Raw genomic sequence first — 22,964 nt, forward strand, 5'->3', positions numbered from 1 at the left:
ACTGTCTTACTGAACCATTTTAGTTTGATCGGACGGTCTAGAAAAACTACGACCCGATTATCATCGCTTTCTCTAGCAGTCAATGGGGACTCACTAGTCACTTCTAACAGGCCACCAACTTGAAATGCTTCATTCATTATTTCTTTCCAAAAAAATTTTTTTAAAGGGTTCATTTTCAAATTTCTCAGTCATTGGAGTAATATAACATACATTGAACCAGGGGTGGAGCCAGAAAATTGACTAATGGTGGTCAAATTTTTGAATAATTCTAAATAATATGAAATGCTATAATTTCTCAAATTATACATGGTATATAATAACTTTTTTTTCTTTTAAAAAGGAATGGGGTCAACAATATAAACTTTTCATATAAAATATGGAGGTCATTTTGAGGTTCCCATAACATTTTACAATAAAAAATATTAAAAAGGCATACATAACTACTAGTTTTTGAAAAAAAAAAGGGATCAATTGACCCCATTACATTCACATACATCCGCCTCTGCATTGAACCTGCCTTGGGAACGGAACCAAATCTATTGGGCACATCCGGCATATTTCTATTTATAATTTAATGTGCATAGTGACTAAAGAATTTCGTGCCAATACGGCATGACGTAACTACACATTTAAGTTCTGTGTTATGTTCTCTAAAATATGTCTAGTGACACTAAAAAAAGATTGATATAGAATGCATACATTTGTCTTTCTGGGATAATTTGTTTTCTTTAATTTTTTAAATAATGATCGATTTCTCTATATTGAATCTTTTGACTCTCTACCTGTCCAACTCCGACCGGCTGCTTGGCATGCAAGCAAGTAGTGCATTTTTAGCAGAGAAAAGGAGATTGCCTTGTTATCTTTGGTTACACAACAAAAAAGAGAATCATTCTCTTGTTGTGTATATTACTAAGAGGTTGAAAAATTAATAGAGAATCATTCTCCAATGTTTCAAAATTACTAGAAGGTTTTGAAAACCAGGCGGAGCGAATCACTCGGAAAGCTTGTACACCCAAAACATAGGAAAACTCGATAATCTTATAGTATCAGATGTCCCTAGGACCAAACTCAGCTGGTCACCAAACTTGAAAATGCTCCCAAAAGATTGTTGCTTTGGTGCGATTGCTGCTTGAACGATTTTCTGGATCCTAACGTCATTAGTGTAACATCAATTGAAAATAATTCTAGAGCACTGCCGCTTAAAAGACGTTATTTAATGATACTTCAATTTCTTCTTAAACCGTACTACTCCATTACACCCTTGTCGTGAAGGGGTAGCATGACAACGTCATTCTTACGAGAAATAGTTCCGAAGAGAATGGTTGAATATTTGCAACGTGCCATACACAACTCTCTTACTCTCTTGACTCTTGGTAATGGAAATGTTGAAACTCTAGATCAACAAATTATGTCTGTACCTTGCGTCGACAATGTCATTTTTATATACACGTTTCTTTCCTATTGTTTTTTTAAATATAAACACCGTCGGCCAGTCTCGTTTAGAAAGAAAAAGAAGTGCCTACAGCCGTACCACCCTGCGTACGAATGCAATGCTAACAGTTTGGGCGTTTTCTCAGGTTGGCCACCTCCGACGACCCAGCACAGGTCACGTAACATTTTTGATAATATATACTATCTATACAGTATTTGTATTTTCTTTGCTAGTGCTAATGAATGCAAAACGAACACTGTTTGATTCACCAATGCATGGAAAATTGGTGGTGGGATCACCTAATCTATGACACCTGTGCATAGCTTTTCATTTTTAAGAGTTTGAATTGAAACAGCTAGGATCTCAAGTACTCTAACAAAAGTGCAGCTTCAGATGGTAATTGCAAGAGTAATAGACGAATAACAATCTTCAAATTAACTACGCAGATGCAAGCTTAAAAGAGAAACGAACAACATATTGGTCCCCTAGAAACATAATAGATTATCTTTCAATGATTCTGGCAACACTGATTAGTACAAATCAAAGAGAAAGAATATATATACTCTTACACACCCCTTCAAGCAAATTAGCCATCCCCTTGTTTAAACACAGATTAGCTAGGATAAAAAAGAAAATACCCAAAAACCAAAGAAAAACTTCTCTATCTCCATGTCTGAAGTTAAAAGGTTGCAAAACCGCTATTGATACCACTGACTGTATGAGAGCTACAATCACATACTTCCCACCTCGCTTTGTTTTATCAAATAATTTGCACATTTAATAAAGAATTGGAAGGGATTGCCAAGCTTTCAGGGGCCCGCATCTAAACTGAACAACATTAACAACAGCTGCAACCCACCCTACCCCCTCCCCCTCCCCCAAACTAAGCCCCCACCCCAAAAAACCAACCGACCAACAACGAAAGGTATATTCTTTGTCAAGTAAGTTTTAAGTGCACAGAATTAAACCACCAAAATATTTTTTACCGTATGAGATTGGAGGGGGCAGGGGTTTCTAAGCATAATACATGTACAAACTATTGGCTGCAGCACATGCAATTGAATTTTCAGTTGGATGCCATGCCAGATGGAGTAGCTTGGTTGTGAAATCATATGCATTCCCATTGACATCAGCTCCAGAACTCTCTGCACCTGTTTCATTAGTGAGTAGTGTTATACACAAAAAAGGAATATTGCAAACAAAACCCAGTATTTCATCATATAAGAAACAATACATAGTTTAGCCAGAATAAACAGTAAATTTTTGGTCCTTTGCAGCTGACACCCAGTAGTTTAAAAAATGCTAACAGATAACGATTGAAGTGAAGAAATAATTTCGTTCAATCATTTAGGAGTATAAACGAGACAAAGATATACCTTGCTTGATTTCAGCTTAAATTTGATTAGAGCAAAAATTACTTGTTTAATACGTTGGGGAGTTCTTGTAAAACAGAATAGGACATATACCTTTCTAACATTTATAGGTTGGGGGTTACATGAAAATAGAGTGAAGCTATCACCAAGGATATTTGTTATCCTAGCCTCAAAATCATCAGTAGATTGGCTTCAAATGATGAAATTGAACCGTTGAATTTGATGTTACTCATGAGTCAAGCATTACATTCTTAATTTTTTATTTTTCAAACTAGTTTTGCATTAAGATCAAGAAGTAAAAAATTCTTAAGAACTAGATAAGCTAAAATAATTCATTTTCACCTCTTGATCTTTTATACAAATAAACTCATGAGGTAAATCTTGATAAATAGTTGAAATTTGTTGTTTAAGCTGACTCAATAACTTTTTCCCCCTTTAGTGAGATTAGACCCATATCAGCTTTAATCCTCCTGATTCTTTAACACCTTCAAATAATTAAGCCAACTCAAGGATTACCCCACCGTATGCCAATACCATAAACGGAAGGTCAGGTACTCCACCAAGATAATTACCAGTATGCACCAGCTGGCCAGTTAATCACCCTACCATTTTTGTTACTCCTTCAACCATCACTGATTTCAGTACCCTATTTTTAAAGTTTAAAAATAATATTACAGCAATTGAAAAGTATAGAAACACATGCCTCTTCTGACAACCCGAGTCATCAAAGATCTTGCTGGCCGTGTAGCATTCTGAACCTGACGCCTGTTAATCCATCATGTATTAGAAAAAGGAAAATTCATCCAGCATCTAGTCCCCACAAGAAAGAAAATCACACAATATTGTGTGCCTAACGGCCAATGTATAATGAACGACTCTGCCAGCATTATAACACCATGCACCAGCTGGGATGAAATTCAGACCAGCTTATACACTAATTGACCTTGATTTTAGCATTCTGTTTGGTTTGTTTTTCTCTAGTATTTTGTTTGACTTTTGGTGTGTAGATTGCTTAATTAACTCTTAACTAAGGTTTAATAAACATCCAAACATCACAGTCCAGCTCAAAAATAAAACAACTAGGGGGCAAACCTACTAAGCAAGCAATAAAAAAAAGGATTTTTAATTATTGCTTTTCTATTTTTAGTATTTTACACAGATACATCGTGCAATTCAAAGCTCTGAAAATAAAATATACGATTATTATAGGAAAGTCACCTCATTGGGTTTCTGCTTGCTTCTAAGGTTGTTGCCTCTGTGCTTCCAGGAGAGCAACCCAATACTCGGAAAAGATTGCTGAAACAAAAATTCAACCAAATATTTATTGACCTCTTTCAGAAAATTATATATATATATATAAACATAATAATACCAAGGACCATCAAAAACTGCTGGTTCAATTTTATTGGGTTTTCATTTCATTGATAAGTGATTACTTGTCTACTCGCATTCACTTTGTATGTAGGTGCACAGGGATTTAAGCTTATTTAATACTTTTTTCTGAACCCAACTCAGATCAGAGCCAGACTTGGACCCCAGCCAATCTGGCATGTCTTTGCCATCTCTAGCACCACAATTTGTATAATTCATTGGACATACATACAGATGTACCAGAAGGCCGAAGAATGTATTTACCTGTAAGAACCAGTAGCAACCCGAAGCCCGTCTCCACTCAGACAACACTCGAATTTATCAAAGATTGAATCGTTCTCATACAGATCACACAGCTAGAAAAGTATAAAAAACAATAATTAACCAAATTGAATTGTTATTGATGCAAACCAATGTATGAATACAAGAACTTTTTACCTTGGGCCTTAAATACTCATGGACCTGGAAGGTCGCAACCGGGCCTGAATCCATGTTTATATCCCACAGCTGGTGCACAAAGAGAAAATCTTTTCACACTAAAAAAATCATATAATGTCAAAGCAGTTTTTTTGGACACAAATGTTAGATATGCCATTATTTTCTAACTTTCCTAGCAAGTTATCAACCAAAACTACACTATGCCAGATGCAAAAGAGTGACAAGATGCTGGTGAAGCAATTGCGTTTGCAAATTACAAAGCTAGTCTTGTCACTCTTAAATAAGGGAGACAATTGTTTAACCCATTGCATGGTTACCTAGGAAAGAAGTCAGTAAGGAAGACAACAACAACAACAACAAAAAAAAAGAACCTTGAGAGTCATATAGTCACGGCTGAGGATATGTCTCCCATCCCTGGCAAACTTAATGTCTGAAATCGAGGCAATTATTTCAGTGAAAAAAGATCTTGTCCCAGGAGCCTCGTGCTCCTCAAACCTATCAAAAATTTGGTAATTGAATTAATTTTTCATGATACTTCAAAATTTTAGATACTTGTAATCCTCTAGTTACTCATATGTCCAATGTTGTGTTTGCGTAGAGGTGCAAAAGGTTGTGTATACACCTGCAAAATCCAGAAATGCATTCCACATTTGCTTCACAAACAACAGTAACCCAACTGGCCGTTTAATCTTGACAGAAATGATGAAGCAAAGGGGAAAAACATTCTTAAACAAATTGGACGAAGTGAGGCATACCTAATACTAACCACATTTAAGAAGGACGTAAAACATCCCATAAACAATCAATTCAGGTCACATCAGTATGATGTTAGGATAGGTTATATTGGCAGCAAGTTTGTTTGACAACCGTGGCAACCAATCTTACAGTTATCAAAATAACAAGAAGGAAAATTACAGATATCTTCTTTATAGTTTAGATAGGTAATGTATCGATTTATTGGAATTTAAAAACCGACTGGTAATCACAAGTGGTTTCATAAAGTAGTAGTAGTAGTAGTAGTAATAATAATAATATTAATAATAATAAAAATAAAAATAAAAATAATAATAATAATAATAAGAAGAAGAAGAAGAAGAAAAATTAATAACAACTGCTCCATTTAATCAACAATTGATCGATCAGACACCAAACAATTCCCAAATTGCACTGAATTTGATAAACAACCTATCTATACTATAGAAAACATATCTGCAATTTTCTTTTTTTTCTTTTAATTTGATAACCGTTTTGTCCATTGTCGTAGTTGTTTGTGTCATTGTGTATTAATTATTGAGTCGAGCAGACTAACAACTTAGAGTGGTTATCCAATAGAGCCGATTGTCTAAGGTCAAGGAGGCGGATGGAGCCCTTGGAGCTACTATAGGCAAGCGTATTGCAATGGGTAGGGTGGAACTCAGCACATGTTATCACCTCTGAAAATTTTCAATGAAGTAAAGGAAGTCAGTTTAGTAGTATTAGTAGTGACCCTTTTGTCTCAGTTTACCCGTTTTTGTAATCAATTTGTCTTTGGTTATTACATTTGACATATGCATCCCCTTTTTAATTGAATTGCCTTCTTTTGAAATGGGGTATTGCCTGCAATCTTTGTTCATAATCCCCCCCCCCCTCAATTTAGGCCTAACTTTAATGTATTTTTCAAATTTTAAATGGCGACTGCTTTCAATTAAGACTCTCTACATCATATGAGCACTCCAATCTTTTCAGTAGCATCTAATAAAAATAAACTACTTAAGATTCCATACTTAATCAGCTGATAGCACACTAAACTTCTCCAATGAGATGGTGAATTTTCCATAAAACAGGCCCTTTCTGCAATAAATATGTTATTTCAACAATTTGTAAAATAATTTGAGAATAAGAAGTACCAGTGAGGTCCTCCATATTTGCAGGTTTTACATCAACAATGTTAAAGCTCTGGTTGCTAATTTCCAAATTCCATAAATTAATTCTCAGATCATCAGCAGATATGAATGTTTCACCATCACTGCAAATTAGAATGAATAAAATAAACCACAAACTGAAAAGAAATATTAAACACAAATACAAAGTTAAATGTCAACCCCCAAAAAAATATTGCAATTCCATCTATAGGTTCATAAAAAACCAAAAAAATAAATCAAACTAAAAAAGAAGCACAACACATACAGTGTATATTAAGAACTAGAAATATACCTATTATTTGAAACAGAGTTAATGTGATAATCATGAGCATGGGCATATACACGGCGGCATCTGGCAACAAGGTTTGACTCTTGGTTTGTCACCTAAGTTTTATAACAAAAGATCATCAAGATTAAAAATTAGTATGAACGAAAGCAACAATCAAAAGGATTCAACAATTAGTACATGTAGTCATCAAAATATAACTTATATGGTCAGAAACAAGTAAGAACCAAAATTTTCATCAGAAATTGAGAGTTGCTTGGGGCAATTGACTGAAAATTCCTCGGTCCATGTTCAATTACCAAGGAAATATAACAACAAGTAATTCCTACAGGAGGGACGAAGAAGACTGATACCAATGCAAGTAAAATGGAGGCTTAAGTAACACATAGCTGAACAACCGAGAGTTATTGGACCTTCCTATTGAGATCGAAGCATAGTTGTTATAATTGAGGTAAAGTTGGGGTAGGCATCTTAACACTACTAATCTTTTTATTAAAATAATATTTTTTAAAATTTAAATGTATGGACAATTTCAACCCTCTTCAAATATCTTTCTAGCTTCCATATCTTTTCATAATGTAATATATATTGTAATCATTTATAAATTATTTGATTTCCATAATTACCAGATACTCTTTCCTTTATTCTGATTTTGCATTATACACGAAAGAAATTTTTGGACCAACTCAATATTGTGCATCACAAAAACATGTTAGGAATATAGTTCATTTTACTTGAGCACGTTCCCATTCATTTTAACTTGTGGATTAAACTCATATAAATAAAGCTAAATAATTTACAAAAGAGAATACATCAATTACAATTCAAGTAGTCAAGTCAAGGTATGTATTTACCTTATTCTTTTTTAGCATGATTGATGCAATTTTTTTATTGTAGTGTTAAATTGTATTGTTATTTAAAAAATTTAATCTTAAGTCGATTGTCAAAATTAGTCATGATAATTTGCATTCAATATGCTTTTCTATGATCAATTCATGTTTAATTTATAGAAGTAATCGTGTTATTTTCTTTATTGATTTTTGTGAAAATAAGATTAAAAGTAAATTGTCAAAATATTTTTTTTATAAAATAGATTGTCAATAAAATTTGTGGAGCTGGGTAAAATAAATCGATATATACAATGTTGATAAATTTTCATAATATAATAATATCTCCACTCTTGTATTCTCTTTAAAAACCTTAAAAATGTAATGATATACAAATAACGAATACGGCAAACTATTTATCTATTTTATAAATCTAACTTTCAAGGAAAGACAATCAATGTATGAGAGAGAAACATATTCAAATAAAATAACATATTTTATAAACATAACTTTTAAAGTATGAGAGAGAAGCGGTTTTTAAAGGAAATAATTAATGAAGGGTAAAATTGTCTATATATCAAAATATTTAGATAATGTTGTGTTAATAAAAAGATAAGTAGTGTTAATATAATCACCTGTAAAGTTGGTATAAGCTGCAGTTGTTTGCAAAACTTGCACAGTTTAAATTAAGGTTCAGTTTGTCAAAGGACTAAATTTGTTTCAGGTAAAACACAACTACCACAGGCAAGCGTAAGGAGGGAAGCCCCCCTGGAGGAAATGATGGATCATAGGATCCACCATTTGGTAGGGGAGACACGGCTCTAGAGCTGGAAGCTGACCCGCCACCTCCATTTTGGGTTGAATCCATGTTCATAACTGCGACCCGCTTCACCTTCTTTTCTTGTACCTATAGTACAAAACGATAAAACAATATTACATATATAAATGGAAACATATGACCAAAGATTGACAACTAGATCTGTTGTAATGGTCAGCTGACACTTTCTTTTCACCTTTTTTATTTCTTACTCTTATTTATTTGTCTTTTTTGGATTAAAAAAAAAATTGAGGGTTGATACAAAAACCACTCTGCTGAGGCTTAATGCACCGATTGGGTATGAACAATGGCTTGACATAGGACAAGCTTCAATTTCATGAATATTTTTGAAAAGGTACCATACCATTCAGGCTTAATTCACACTTAACTCCACGATTTAACTAGGTTCAATTAGGCCTTAGATGCACATCTCTTTTTTTTTTCAAACAACTAGATATGTTGTGATGGTCAGCTGACACTTTCTTTTCACCTTTTTTTATTTCGTACTCTTATTTATTTGTCTTTTTTGGATTAAAAAAAATTGGAGGGTTGATACAAAAACCATTCTTCTGAGGCTTAATGCACCGGTTGGATATGAACAATTGCTTGACATAGGACAAGCTTCAATTTCATGAATATTTTTGAAAAGGTAGCATACCATTCAGGCTTAATTCACACTTTAACTCCACGATTTAACTAGGCTCACATTAGGCCTTAGATGCACATCTTTTTTTTTTCAAACAACGAAATCCCAAAATTAACACAAACCTTCCAGTATTTGATGGTTTTGTCATTTGTAGAAAGGAGGAAGAGTGCATTGTTAGCTGTCTGGCACCATCTAATCTTGTTGATTTTCTCTTCTATTTCCAAACTTTTCAGATAGTCAAACTGAAAACAAAGTTTAATCCCACAAAAAGCATATAAAATTAAATCTTTACCGAACAATAATTGATTAATATCCTAAATGTGCATCACGTCACCTGTAAGGATAACTCTTACATGTCCATCTTTTCCTAAAAAGACATTAGCATAAATGCCCAAGTGGTTAATCATATCCTGACTTTTCCTGAAGGGGGATTAGCTAACTGTACATTATGAGGGAAGTTGATCTGACAGAAGCCGTCAGGGTATACAAGGTAATAAACAAAACAAAGATCAATTCAATTTCAAATGGGCAAAATAGGGAAAAATTAGGATCATTTAAAATAATTGTTTGTAGGAATGTTTAGCATATAGACAGCTTACCTATAAAATTTTGTATAATTTAAGTATCATTTGATAGTATTGATAATCACAGACAACCTAAAATTTCATATTGTTTGATGTGCAGCAAAACCATGCGTTAAATGACTTCACATTTTGTCATTAGCAAATGCATAGTATTATGTATGATGATACTAAAGATCGAAGTATCAAAGTATCAAAGTATGAGGTCCAGTGAGAATTCCACAGTGTCAGGATATAAGGTTGTCCAACTGAGGGGGGAGTCGGCATAAGTCGGGCACTTATGACTATTTGAGGGGATGCATGCAAATACAAATTATGAGGTCGCTGACAATTTCAAGTATCAGGATATAGTTATGTAAGAAACATGAAGGTATCCAAGAATTTATGTCCGTAAAAAGCTTGGGCATTTATGCAAATTATCAATTATGAAGAATATTAACTACAGAGAAGTCTTGGGATAATTATAACACACAGATGCTCTTGCATTTTAGTCATTGTGCTGAGGTATGATTTAAAAATTAGTACTAAAGGAGTACCTCAGGTTCATGGCTCTGAAATTCCGTCTTGTAACGGAATTCAGGATGTCTATTGGTCGAATAATCTTGCCTCTCCAATTCCCTTCTATCTTCATTCTATAGAACAAAACAAAAAGATATATATATATATTAAACCAGCACATAAACAGAAGCAGAGACAGGAAATTCCATAGAATGATAATCTTACAATTATTCTGAATAACAAGCATATATTTCAACCTATTTTTTATAAAAACCCATAGCAAAGGTAAGCATAATTTTGCAAATTATTAAGTTGTGGGGCAGTGCCCCCCCTGCCCCACAAAATCATGCATGCACCCAAAGAAACATGGGATATGTTCGCACTAAAAAGAAGAATTATCTTTGGCAAAGGCCCGAAATTACTCTTCCCCATCTGTTTCCGACCACATAATTGGGAGAAAGGATATTTGGTGCCATGCTATTTGGATTAAAGGACATTTTGGGTGCTCTTGATGTAGGATTGGAAAGATTGGTCGGATACTTCCTAAGGTGAATAGGTATTGGAGGTAAATCTCGATTTCCAAGGGTAAACAATAAGATATTACAGTATTTTGGAGCCACGTGCCAAATCTTTCTTCTATGGATAACTCTGCACTTCATTGATGACATGATAAAATAAATTAGAATTGTGAAATAATGTCACACTTACATCCCTGAAATTATCGGTCCTTTCAAACAAGACCACACGGCCACCTCGGTCTCCAGTGGCAAGATGGTCACCAGATTTGTCAAACTCTATTGCAGATATTATGTCAACTGCGTCAAAAGATAAAAATAAGGAATAAAGTAAGACATGCAATCATTTACTTATAAAAGTCAAAAGATGTCAAAACAATAGCATAATTATAATTGTGAAACTGCATTCTTAGGTTATCTAAAGCAGCTATTTTGGAACTTGACTATATGCATGTTATAGTTCTACAAGAGCACACACAAGCTTGCATTGCTTTTGCCACCGAGATGGCCTTTTTTCACAAAATAAAAGGCACTTGTAATGATCAGCTGTGTTGTTGAATTTGGCAGTACAATAATTGTAAAAGCAAGCTTTTAAAAATGAAACACACACTCACATAGCTCTGTTTTGCAACATTATGCAGCATTGATCAGCTTTGAATGATCAAATAAATAAAAGGCACTCGTAATGATTGCACGTGAACAATTGAGAAAGGAAATTCAGAGATTTTGTCACAGAAATTGATTGGTCAAGCATCAATTTATAACCGACAAATTGCAAAGTGGAAAATGACAACTGACTAATATACCAAATTACTTCGGAAGAAACAGGAGAATCACAAGTGTCCCTCTTTGAAGGAACCAAATGAATTCTTTCATCCCCTTCTTTATCTTACACGTATCAGACAATATATAAATGCAATGAGAAAAAACAACAATAAACTAATTGCAACTGTTCCTTTTCAAATGTAGCGAATGAAACTCTTTTATCCACTTCTCTCTTGTTGCATGCATGGAATCTAGGGTAGATCATCCACGTATCAGACAATAAACACACATAGTACTGGTTGTACCAACAAGAAGCAGGCCCAAAAATAAAAAATATGTTGATAACTCATCATTCTTTTGAGCTATTCGATGGAACAAGAATAGCACTATTCTTTTGAGCTATTCGATGTTTGGATGGAGCAAGAATAGCACTAACCCACTATTCTTTGTTTGTCTTATATGGATTAGCTCACTATTCTACTAACCCAACCAAAAGTTGGGTTAGCTACTATTCTCAAACTTGAGATTAGCTCTATTCTTTGTTTCATCCAAACGTACCATTAATAAATAGCAGTCACATCCATAATTGAATGCAAACCAAATTACGAGTTAAGAAACTTTTTTTGTGAAGAAAGTGGAGTATCCCCCCACTGATTTCATTCAACAGAAACCAATTATGAGTTTAGAAATTAATTCAGTAGTCAGTGTCATGCAGCCAAATTCACTAAACTCAGTTGAGAAAATTATTTTGCTGTTTTTTCCCTATTCACCGCACCAAAAGTTTTCTTACATAAGAGAGTTTACATAAAAAAATTTAGATGAACATTAGGACTATATAAATCTAACCATTACCTAATGAAAAACAACCTTTGATCCCATCATGAAAACATAATCAGCTTACTAATATATCAAGCTTACAATTTATAGCTAATATGACCATTGCCTTATGTATAAGAAACTTACAATTTCATGCCAACACTGTTGAACAACTATCCTGTGAATTTACACGGGTTATCTCAACTCAAGTCCACTAGATTATCTCAAGTCGAGTTCACTACAAGGAATCTAGCTAGCAAACCCAAGTCAACACAAGTTGCAAACAATATGCATCTATCCACTAACTAGTCTCTCAATTTAGAAGTTACAAATTCTCCAAATTTACAGCTCACCGTAGCTTCTCTCTCAAGATTCAAATAGCATCCAATCATATCAGCGTAAATTTTCAAGCCAATAAAAAACAACCTAGAAAGCACTCTCGGAAAAATTAACTTCAACCAAAAAAGATGCTGCGGATCTCAAATAATACTGACAATGGAAAGGAATATAGGTACCTTCCTGTACTTCTTCTCCAGCCGTACGCTCGCCAAAGACCTGGGAGAACCTCCAATCGAGCGGCAGGGGCGGCGAATCAGACGGCCCACATTCAGCCACGTCCGCCGCCTTCGGATTCATCTCGCAACTGTACGGATCCAAGGAGAGATCATCCAAAGACGAAGATTTAAACGCCTTATATGCCCATGGCTTCACCCGATTTGTGCTAACAACTGATGAATTGATAGTTGAGGCGTGAAACTGAGAGAGATTCTGAGAGAAAAAGGGGAATAATGTAAAGGAGGTGTTGTGTCCTCTCTCTATCTCTCTCTTTCTTTCTCTGTTTTCTCTCTCTTGCTTACGTCTCTATTGTCTTCTCTCGAGGGGGGGCGAGCGAGAGAGGGAGGGTTGTGTTGTGGCTGTTTCTATTTTTTTCTATTTTTCGCAAGCTTTTCTTATTTTTCGCTGCTTTTCTCTCGTATTTAATCGTAATCATTGAAGCCTGTCCATCCTCTTTTGCTGAGAGCCTGAAACCTCTGAGTGCTGTGCGGGTATAGTAACGTGGCCCAATAGAATTTAGTCCCCTCCGGGCCACGGCCCATCGATTTTTGCATAATTTTGGGAACTGAATTTAGAAACATATTTTAAAGGCCGTTTATTGAAAGAATATAAAAGTCAACTTAGTTCTGCTTAATTTGAGCCAAGGATTATTTATCCACATAGTGAAATAATGTCCAGCACAACACAAATGGTAGATCGTCAAAGGCGTTAAAGCAAGAAACTTATGGTTTTATCAAATATTGTACCTTATTTCTGTAGAAGAAAGCCACGTGCCAATTTGTAAGATGGCCATAATTCATATAATACGAGCTTTGGGAAGCTCGTGAACAATTAGATATTTGGAGGAAGGGACGAGAGATATAAAGAGCTGTCAAGTTGTATCATGCTGAGAAAAGCGTGTGGATAGAATTCTTATTGTTTTATCTGTTGATCAGAATATGCTATATACTTTGAGAAATCACTTCAACAAACATAGGCATCGTCAAATCTAGGTTGATTCGAAAGTTGCAAAAAAACAATTCACTAGGTACGCATTCCGCAAAGCTAGAAGACTATAATGGAAGCGAGTAAAAAGACTGTCGAACAGACAGTAGGCCTGTTCGGCTGTAGATGGAATAGTGAACAGATAAAGGAGAAAGGAAAAGTAAAATTCCGAATAGAATTCCAAGCTTTTTTAGTTTGTTGGATTGGAGATGGATGTGTGAAATAATATTTTAATAAATGAGACAATTTTATCTTTTAAAAAAAAAATTAATTCATCTTATTCCACCTCTTCATAGGATGAGAATTTGTTAATTAAGAAATAGAAAAAGGACTTATTTGTAAAAAGTAAGTATTAATTGCAAAAGTTCAAACTTAATTTTATTTTTTTAATAATTCCACTAGACTTATTTCTTATTCGGCTGGAATAGAACCTAGTAATCTATTTATCTTTTTTTCCTCCCACCAAACCAACTTACTTAGATTGGAATTCACATCCTCTCCAATACCTGATAAGGAAATCTTTTACAATTACTAGATATGGACCGTTCTTTTTAACTTGGCACGAATCTCAAAGCCCAATAATCTGCCCCCCTATGGTGACCCAACGTAAAGTGAGGGTAATCCTCTGCAATACCTGAGAGGATACGAACTCCTTAGATTGAGTGAAATATATCATTAATGATGAATAGAGAATGGTATAATAGAGGGATTTTTCTTTAAAAATATAACTAAATAAGTACAAAGCGTTTAAAAGTTACAAAAAAAACTCCACTGTGGTACTGCTACGGTGGAAGATGATTTATGGACTCATTTGATAAATTTTTACCATTTATTTATTCATTCATTCTTCCTCCACCGTTTTGTAATTTCTAAAATTTCTATACTGATTTTGTTTAAACTATTTTATTTAGTTCTATTTAAAAAAAAAAATCGTAAGAAAGTGAATTTGACAATAAAACCCATCCACTTTGCAATTAGATCTCTCCCTATTTCAACTGTATAGGATATTTCACATCGAAGATTGAATATCTTATTTTATAGGCTTGATGAGTTCCAGTAAGTAATATATTTCATCAGTCTTGAAATTGGATCCATTCCACGAAGCCGAACACAAGTGCAGTCAACTGAAAAAAAAAAAAAAAAAAAACACTACGTTATGTATAACTGTTGTATTGTTCCACATATTTCAGTCTTGAATATTCTCAGTTTTATTGTTGCCGAACACTATTAAATTTATTTGTGCATATTAAGGAAACATAGATCAAATATTATGCATAACTGTTTGGATGCATTTTTATAGCGCAGTGTAAATTTGTTAATATTTTTAATTTATTCGGCATTTCAGATTCTAGGATCTCAAAACTGAAATATGGTCTGAAATATTATCACAAATTGGCCCATCAATATATTCAGAGGGATCAAAGTATACAGGTTCACCAACTGCCCGGTTTAGCTAGACTACAAAGAGTTGCTTATGTAATTTACATACCCTCTGAGTGTTGCTTGCTCAATAATGTAATATCGATGTACTGAATGTTCATGATCTAATCTAAAGCCTACGAACGTTTTACCAAAAAAAATATATATATTATCACAAATTCGGACTTATGTTCACCTGTGCTAATTTTAAATGATATAATAGCTATTGAGCATTCAATTTTTCCAAAATACATTCACAACACATTTAACATGTTTTCTCGTGACTTTAACCAATTAGGAGCCCCATACGATGTATGACATATTCAAATTATCTGATAATAAATTTTAATTCTTTATACCGCATCGTTTTTGAACAACCAATTGACAAATGTTTTTATATTAGAATGTAATCTTTCTTTTAGCTCAAATTCTGGATTATTTTTTTTCTTTGGATAGTTCCACACATTGGATCTTGGAGACGGACCGGCAATGGCTTCTCTTGAATTCATTCTCTGCGTGTTTTGTTGAAATTTGGAATACACCCAACTTAGAAATTAGAATTGTAACATTTGCAAATATTCCTGAGGATTGTTTTGCACATTTTCCAGAGTTAAATTAAAGCCAAACATTCGACACTCCTTTCTGACCTTTTTCGCACTGTTGATTTGTATTTTCTGAGAATTCATATCACCTAAAGTAACTTCAATTTTGAGCTTAGATCCATACCATCAGATCTGTTTTGACACAAATATTAAAGGGTTTGTGCATTCTATCTCAGACCGGATTGATCCGGATTCAGATCGGATGGTTCGGACCGAACTCAAAATTGAGCAGATCTGGACTCATTTTCTGATTCAGAGAACCTGATCCTGAATAAGTAGATAAACTAAATTTTACTTGCTAACATGACTAGGAGTTAGCATTTTTGCATGATTTTACACTTGGTCAGATTCGCACAAAAGAAGTTTACAACTTAAGTCTTGTTTCAGATAAAAACATCAGCAAGCTCAAGCTTTATCTGGATAACTACGAGATGTAGTTGTATGTTAGTGTAGCTTTGCTGTTTGGAGATTACTTTTTTAAGCTGTTTTCTCCTGTTATTTTATGAGATCGAATTCTCTGTCCCTCTGGAGGCAGGAAATTCCTGCCTCCAGAGTCACTGTTAGTGGGCCCCAAACTCAAAAATTAACAGTGACCGGCCCCAGCTGCAGTGATTGAGGGGGCAGGATTTTCGTGCACCCCGGAGGGCAGGTGATCTGCTTTCTTATTTTATTGGCTGCGTTTGCGTTGAGTCCATGTCCCCTCAGGTATCAGAGCTGTAATTGAAAAAAATGGACCGCTCATATCAATTTCAACGCAATCCGGTGCTTGTTGAGGGCTAGGGGTTCTGCTTTGAGATTCGTGCCAAGTGAAATGAACGGTCCAGATTCACCACTTGCACCTCAGGTACCTAGGGTGATACTGATTCGTCTGCGTTGTGTTCTGGCAATCTTCTTTTGAAAATAAATATGGATCTTGCAGTCTTTATTTGATTGACTGACAATATGTATTAATGGATCGAAGTCTGCAATTTATATTCTATCAGATCAAAATATCCTCTCTCAAGATTTATTGACAAAACACCTCAAACCCACCGTCCCACCCATATAATTTATTTTTTCTCCCAATTTACTCTTCATACTTTTTTGGTTGTCTCCACTCCTCCCTCCAAATATTTAATGTATTTTTCTTTTTGCTCATCGACACTCTCATAAATTTTGATCCACAAATACATATTTTCTCATTCTATCTTCGTATTTTAAAAAATATGCTTGTATTATTTTTATTAATTTCTGTGATTAAACGTGTTGTCTTTTACTATAAAATATTTTTAGAGTTTAGAAAAAAAAAACATTTATTTTCCTCTAAAATCTACTTGATCGTAATTTTTTATAGAAATTATTGTTGTAAAAATTTAATTTATTATGAAATAAATGTTATTCTTTTCGAAGTGAAATCAAAATAATAATTCTAATACTATGAATTAAGGTGACAAAAATGTATCATGTAAGTCCTTAAACTCGTTTCGTGACACGCAATATTTTCTTGTTAATTTATCTATAATTAAAATACGAAAATATTTTTACTTTTTATATTTATATATATTGGCTGCACCAATAAATTCGTTTCCGTTGCCATAATGACGAATTGACGATAGAAAAACAATCCATGGTATTTATCTTGGCCGTTCGATCCAAAATTGCTTTTAGAACTGATCGTGCACGACACAATATGACTTTTAGAAAGATTTTTTATATTTATGGCTTTATGCAAGCTGTAATTGCTTTGTCATCGTTACCTTCTATGCATGGAATGGCGAGGGGTATCACGAAATAATCAAATTGCTCTAAAACAATTGAATCTTTTTTTTGAAAGAATTGTACTCCGCTCCTCTCCAAATAGGAGAGCAAGAGCCTGCTATTTAAAATTTAACCATTGAATTTTTTTATGCACGAATCTTAACACAGATGAACGGTTAGGTTTTGAATAGCAGAATTCTGCTCTCCTATTTTGAGAGCAGCGGAATTCAGCGCGTGTACTCATCCACCGATTTTCATTAATATGAAAACCAAATACATTGACTAAAACAATTGAATCGATAACAGCTTTAAATAATTCTTGAATATTGTTTCAAATCAAACTCATTTAAGGTGAACCACTGCAATCGTGATTATATTTTCTTGTTTATAATTTAAATACATCTTGTATCAAATTACTGCAATTTAGGATTTTGTTTGTTCAGGTATTAATATTGATAAATCTTACTTTCTATTTTCTCAATTTGTTTTATGGATACAAAATTGATTCTCAATTGCCATCAAATTTGATAAATGTATTTAGATTAAAAACTATATTTACATTAAAATTCATTTTTTTTATTAAGAATTGGATTGGTAATTGTGATTGCTAAAGAAATTGTTGTAAATATAATCGAAATCCTAATCTAATTATTTTTTGCGTAAAAATCTAGGAATTTGCTCCAAGATTGATTTATCTTCATTCTTATATTAAGTATATAGATGTCCTGATTCGCTAACGGCTTTAATTAAAAGATGAAATTTCATATTGAATATTAGTTCTTAGATCAAATATTATGATCTCATGCATCTATTTGATGTTTGTTTACGCGAAGAAGTCTGAATTTATTTCGACATGTATTCACCGCACATACTATTCATATGCAAATTGTATCATCTTTTTAGGATTGGTCATGATTTATTTTTATTTTTTAAATGTCATTTAAGGAATTTTGAATTGATTGATAATTGATTGGCCATGTCTTCATTTCTTTCTATTCTTTCAATATCATTTAAGGAATATTATTTGTTATTTAATAGGAGAAATTAGATCCATGCCACCTCAAAACTTCAGATTTAGAAATATGTCACTCCAAAGTTTTGATTTTGTTAAATGCCACTCCAAATCTCACTTATTAAGATCCATGCCACCAATACCAAATTATTATACATTTGTAATAAAAAATAAACATAAAATGTTGTATTTTGAATGGTATTTTTGTATATTCCACAAATACCCTCACCCTTTCATTTCTACACCTTTAATGGGTATGATCCGATCCAAATTTGATAGGTTAAACAGTACAAAACCCTCACCCGTCGTTCTTTCCGCATCCTCTCTTCCCAGGCGAAAAGAAGTTCCGTCGAGCCTCTCCTCCCAGTCGCCGCCACCCCGTCTAGTTGTTGTCGTCCGCCTCTCCTCCCAGTCGCAACCACCCAAGCGATTCCTCCTTGCCGAGTATGAGGTGCCCGGACTGCGGGAAGTAATTGCTAAGGCTCGTGAGCGGTACAGACGACAATCCAGGGAAGGTGTTCTACAAATGCTTGGCTAATAAAACGGTACCGTGTTCTAATCTCAATTTTTTGGGTATTGCGAATTGTGGGTTGACAATGAAATTGATGGTACTAGTAATGCACACACAATAAACTAGAGATACAATATGTGTTAAGCAATTTCAAGTTCCACTTCACAGCAAATTTCCAAATAGTTTTCATTAAGTTTGATCATAAACAATTTAAAATTCGGAAATAGGAAGCAGATAACGAAAGCAGTAATGCTTACCTTTCTTGCTTGAATTTTTGTGTGGGGAGGGGTTAATCTCCAATTAAACCTGCTGACTAATAATAAATGGCCTTAGTTCAGTTCTTGATATATTGTTATTGGAAAAATTTGCGTACTGGTAAGATATAGTCAGCTTTCTGATCCCTCAAAAAACTGCCATGCTTACAAGAAATAAGTGCTAAAATAGCTATATACACATTACTAAAGCAAAATGCTTGTTATAATAAAGCTTGATGCATTTTTTTAAGATGACATGTGTCAACTATTGCTTGTTTCTTTGTATAGTCAATTAAGAGGCTGGTCTTTTAAGACGTTGGTTTTGATCATTGTTTTTAGGACATTTTGTTACCAGAAATACATTCTTCTCAGAACTACAACTAGTTTTTCTATGCAGTCTCAAACCAGGCATTACTACAAGGGGCAGTAACAAACCAGGCATTAGCTTCCTTTTTAACACAATTTATGATCATTTTAATCTTTTTTTTTTAATTTAGTCATTGGGTTATAATATATTTTTATTGTGATTGTTGTTTTTATTTTGTTGCCAGTAGCTTTTCATAGTCTACTTTTTTTTTAAAAGCAATGAAACAAATATAAAACAAAATAAAATAATGGCATACCAAATTTGTGTAACGAATACATTGGCATACCAAATTTGGGTTCTTTGGATCTCAATGTTTCATTTCATTTAGACCTTTGCTTGGTTTATACCAGTATTAGAACAGCATGAGGATCAGGTATGGCAATTCTAGTTCAAGAGCTCCCACTTATATATGGGTACAAAAAGGAATTAGAACTCCCACTTATTTCTAATTGTTTTTTATTTTATTTTTTTGAAATAACAGCGGATGCCAAAATGCAAGTTCTAGATGTGGGAGAACGAGTACGAGGCATTTCTTAGCGAATTAGGAGTTGTGACATTGCGTAGGGGTTTGGAGGCATTTCATATGGGAGGAGTATGAGGCATAAACGAAACTCGATTGGACGATATGCGAGAAATCAACAATCAAACTCCCCAACTTGTTGCATTAGCGAATCAGATTAAGTTACTTGTTGCTATGATTTTTATGATTTTAGTTGTGATGATTGGTATATTTATTGCAATAATATGCAAGTAATAGTAGTACTAGTTGTGATGATACATTACATTCAAGGAACATGGCTGAGAAATAGTAGTAGTTGTTTGTTTTTTTGTAAATTTCTGAATGAATCCTTGTTGCTTGTGTATGCTATTTTGAATGACTCCTTGTTGCCTGTGTAAATTTCTGAATGAATCCTTGTTTTTTTAGTATATTTTGAATGAATCCCAGAATATGAGGAACTATTGTTGAGGCATCTTGAATGACTGACTTGTATAGATTAGACTTATAAATTTCTGGCTTCACTAGTTACAACACAAATGTACGAGTTGCTTCTGAATAGTTGTTCTTTTAACAGATACTACACTATTGCTTCTCAAGCCAAAGTTAGTGCAATAGTAGTCGAATTCTGTTTCGACCAATATGTCATGATATTACCTTTACATAAAGAGAGGAAGGACGGAGAGGAGAGGAAGGGCGGAGAGGAGAGGGAGTGGAGAGGAAGGCGAAGTGGAGAGGACGGTGGAGAGGAGGCGGGCCGAAGGTGGAGGCCAACGAAGAGGAGGCGAGTTAGGGTTGGCGTTAATCAATTCTCTTTGTCGCCTTCATTTGTTCCATAGCGATCTGTTTCATATCATCTGTTGGAGCGGAGAGGAGGGTTTTGGTTCAAGGTTATTTTGGTAACTTCAATTATTATGTAAATTGTTAAATTAAAATTATACATTCATATTGTATTAGTGGCATGGATCTTAATAAGTGAGATTTGGAGTAGCATTTAACAAAATCAAAACTTTGGGGTGGCATATTTCTAAATTTGAAGTTTTGGGGTGGCATTGATCTAATTTCCCCTATTTAATATGTTAGTTTGTATAATTATTTTTTTTATAAAAATATGTAAAAAAGATAAAAAAATATATATATATGTCATTTAATACTCTACTATGTGAGAATTCGTTTGAGATCCCACTTATCTTTTTTTCCTTTCAATTAGCATATTGTTAACACTATTTTTCCCCTTACAGTTATTCACTATTTCGAATATATAATCCAAACAACATTTTAACTAATCCGAATAATATTATTTTTACACTAAAATTAAAATTAATGGTATCCTTTCTTTCCTCTAAAATTTTGTTATCTTTCTCTTTCTTCATGGTTATTTCCATAAATTTGATACATCACTAAAATAGTAAGTATCCAATTGCAAATATAATTAAACCTGAATTATCCGAAACACAAATTTTAATAGGATGCGATTTGAAGCTGCATAATATATACCCAAATCATTTAATCAATAATCGTTTGAATTTATTGAATCTGAAACAAGACCCAAATTAGGACGACCAAGTCAACAACGGTTTAAATTTAAAATCTCACATAATATATAATTAGTACTGTGTATGTGTGTTACAAAATAGACATGTTATAAGAATTTTTTTTTTATACAATGACATATTTTTATAAAAGTATATAGACTAAATGGACAAATAGCATTTTTTAAATTATCTATTAAATGACATTCACATATAAACATCCTTAAATGACATATTAACACCAATTTTATCATTTCGAGATTGTGTTGGCGGAAATACGAGAAAAAAACATTTGTTTGTCTTTTTTCACATTTTCAAATAGTCATTATTTCAACATTTACAAGGATTAAATAATATAAACTACTATAGCTATTACGAATAACAAAAATATTATTTGAATTACCATTATTATTCTGAATAGAGATTATTTCTCGAACAGTCTTTATTCTTGACACATCATAACATACCTCTATGAGCTGTCAAATAAATTTGAAATAGAGCATTTTATTTGATTTTTTTCAAAAGAGTATTCAAATGTTCTAGAACTTTTTTTAACCAATTGTATTACCGCTTCATTTTCAAAGTTATCATAATAGCTACCGGTGCAATTATGACATTATATTTTGACGCAACTACAATTCTTGTGGTTTAATCACTAAAAGTGACCCCATATTTAATCAAAAACATTTATTACGCATGCAATTTGTTATAGAAATCAATGTATCCGTACGAAATTGTGCTAGCAATTATTAGATAATATTTGAGGTATAACAGTTGATTTGGGTTGAAGTGGAGGTAGCATAATTGGGTAGAAAAAAGTCCTAGAGTTGTTGTACCCAAAGGGGAAGAGTTCGATTCCTCCTCACGACTTTGTAGCTTCTGCGAAAATAAAAAAAATAAAAAAAAGTTCATTTGGTGGTTTAATAATCTGAAATAGCTCAAAAGTTAATAAATAAATTTTGTATGTGCATGCAATACGTAAAAATCCAGTACTACACCTATCATGGACTAAAAATTTATATATTCTTTGAAATTACTCTAATAATAATTTGTAATTGTTTTAAATATTATTTGAAACAAGATTGTCAGATTGATGTTATCACTATCAAGTATAACCATATCCATAATGAACAAAAATATCTAATATGTATAGGATTTAACATAAGTATAATATTATACATTTTTACGTTTAAAATATTCTTTCGAAATGATATTTAATATAAGTATAA

General features: G+C 33.4%; 1 protein-coding gene across 3 annotated transcripts; it reads right to left on the reverse strand.

Moving 5' to 3' along the window:
* Nucleotides 1-1,909: 1,909 nt before the first annotated feature.
* LOC144571296 (serine/threonine protein phosphatase 2A 55 kDa regulatory subunit B beta isoform-like) lies at nt 1,910-13,207 on the reverse strand. 3 transcript variants are annotated; one of them, XM_078320532.1, is made up of 14 exons: nt 12,782-13,207; nt 10,879-10,985; nt 10,209-10,304; nt 9,214-9,333; nt 8,368-8,535; nt 6,808-6,899; nt 6,501-6,619; nt 5,924-6,047; nt 4,986-5,109; nt 4,615-4,683; nt 4,441-4,532; nt 4,024-4,101; nt 3,509-3,570; nt 1,910-2,583 (listed from the first exon to the last, which is right to left on the reverse strand). In XM_078320532.1, exons 1-14 carry the CDS (start codon nt 12,900-12,902, stop codon nt 2,447-2,449), a joined length of 1,509 nt encoding a protein of 502 aa, XP_078176658.1. In that variant the 5' UTR covers nt 12,903-13,207; the 3' UTR covers nt 1,910-2,446. The 3 variants fall into 3 exon arrangements, with proteins under 3 accessions (XP_078176658.1, XP_078176657.1, XP_078176659.1); XM_078320531.1 differs by having other exon boundaries at nt 8,365-8,535; nt 12,782-13,186; XM_078320533.1 differs by lacking the exon at nt 1,910-2,583 and having other exon boundaries at nt 3,567-3,615; nt 8,365-8,535; nt 12,782-13,186.
* Nucleotides 13,208-22,964: the final 9,757 nt, after the last annotated feature.

This window comes from Carex rostrata, chromosome 19, assembly GCF_964058835.1.
Source record: "Carex rostrata chromosome 19, lpCarRost1.2, whole genome shotgun sequence".
Lineage (NCBI taxonomy): Eukaryota > Viridiplantae > Streptophyta > Magnoliopsida > Poales > Cyperaceae > Carex > Carex rostrata.

Coding starts and splice junctions, on each gene's coding strand:
- LOC144571296 (XM_078320531.1), bottom strand. CDS start 12,902: ATGAATCCGAAGGCGGCGGACGTGGCTGAATGTGGGCCGTCTGATTCG. Junction 10,305..10,878: donor GGACCGATAATTTCAGGGAT/GTAAGTGTGACA, acceptor TTTGTTCTATAG/AATGAAGATAGAAGGGAATT. Junction 3,571..4,023: donor GCAAGCAGAAACCCAATGAG/GTGACTTTCCTA, acceptor ATGGATTAACAG/GCGTCAGGTTCAGAATGCTA.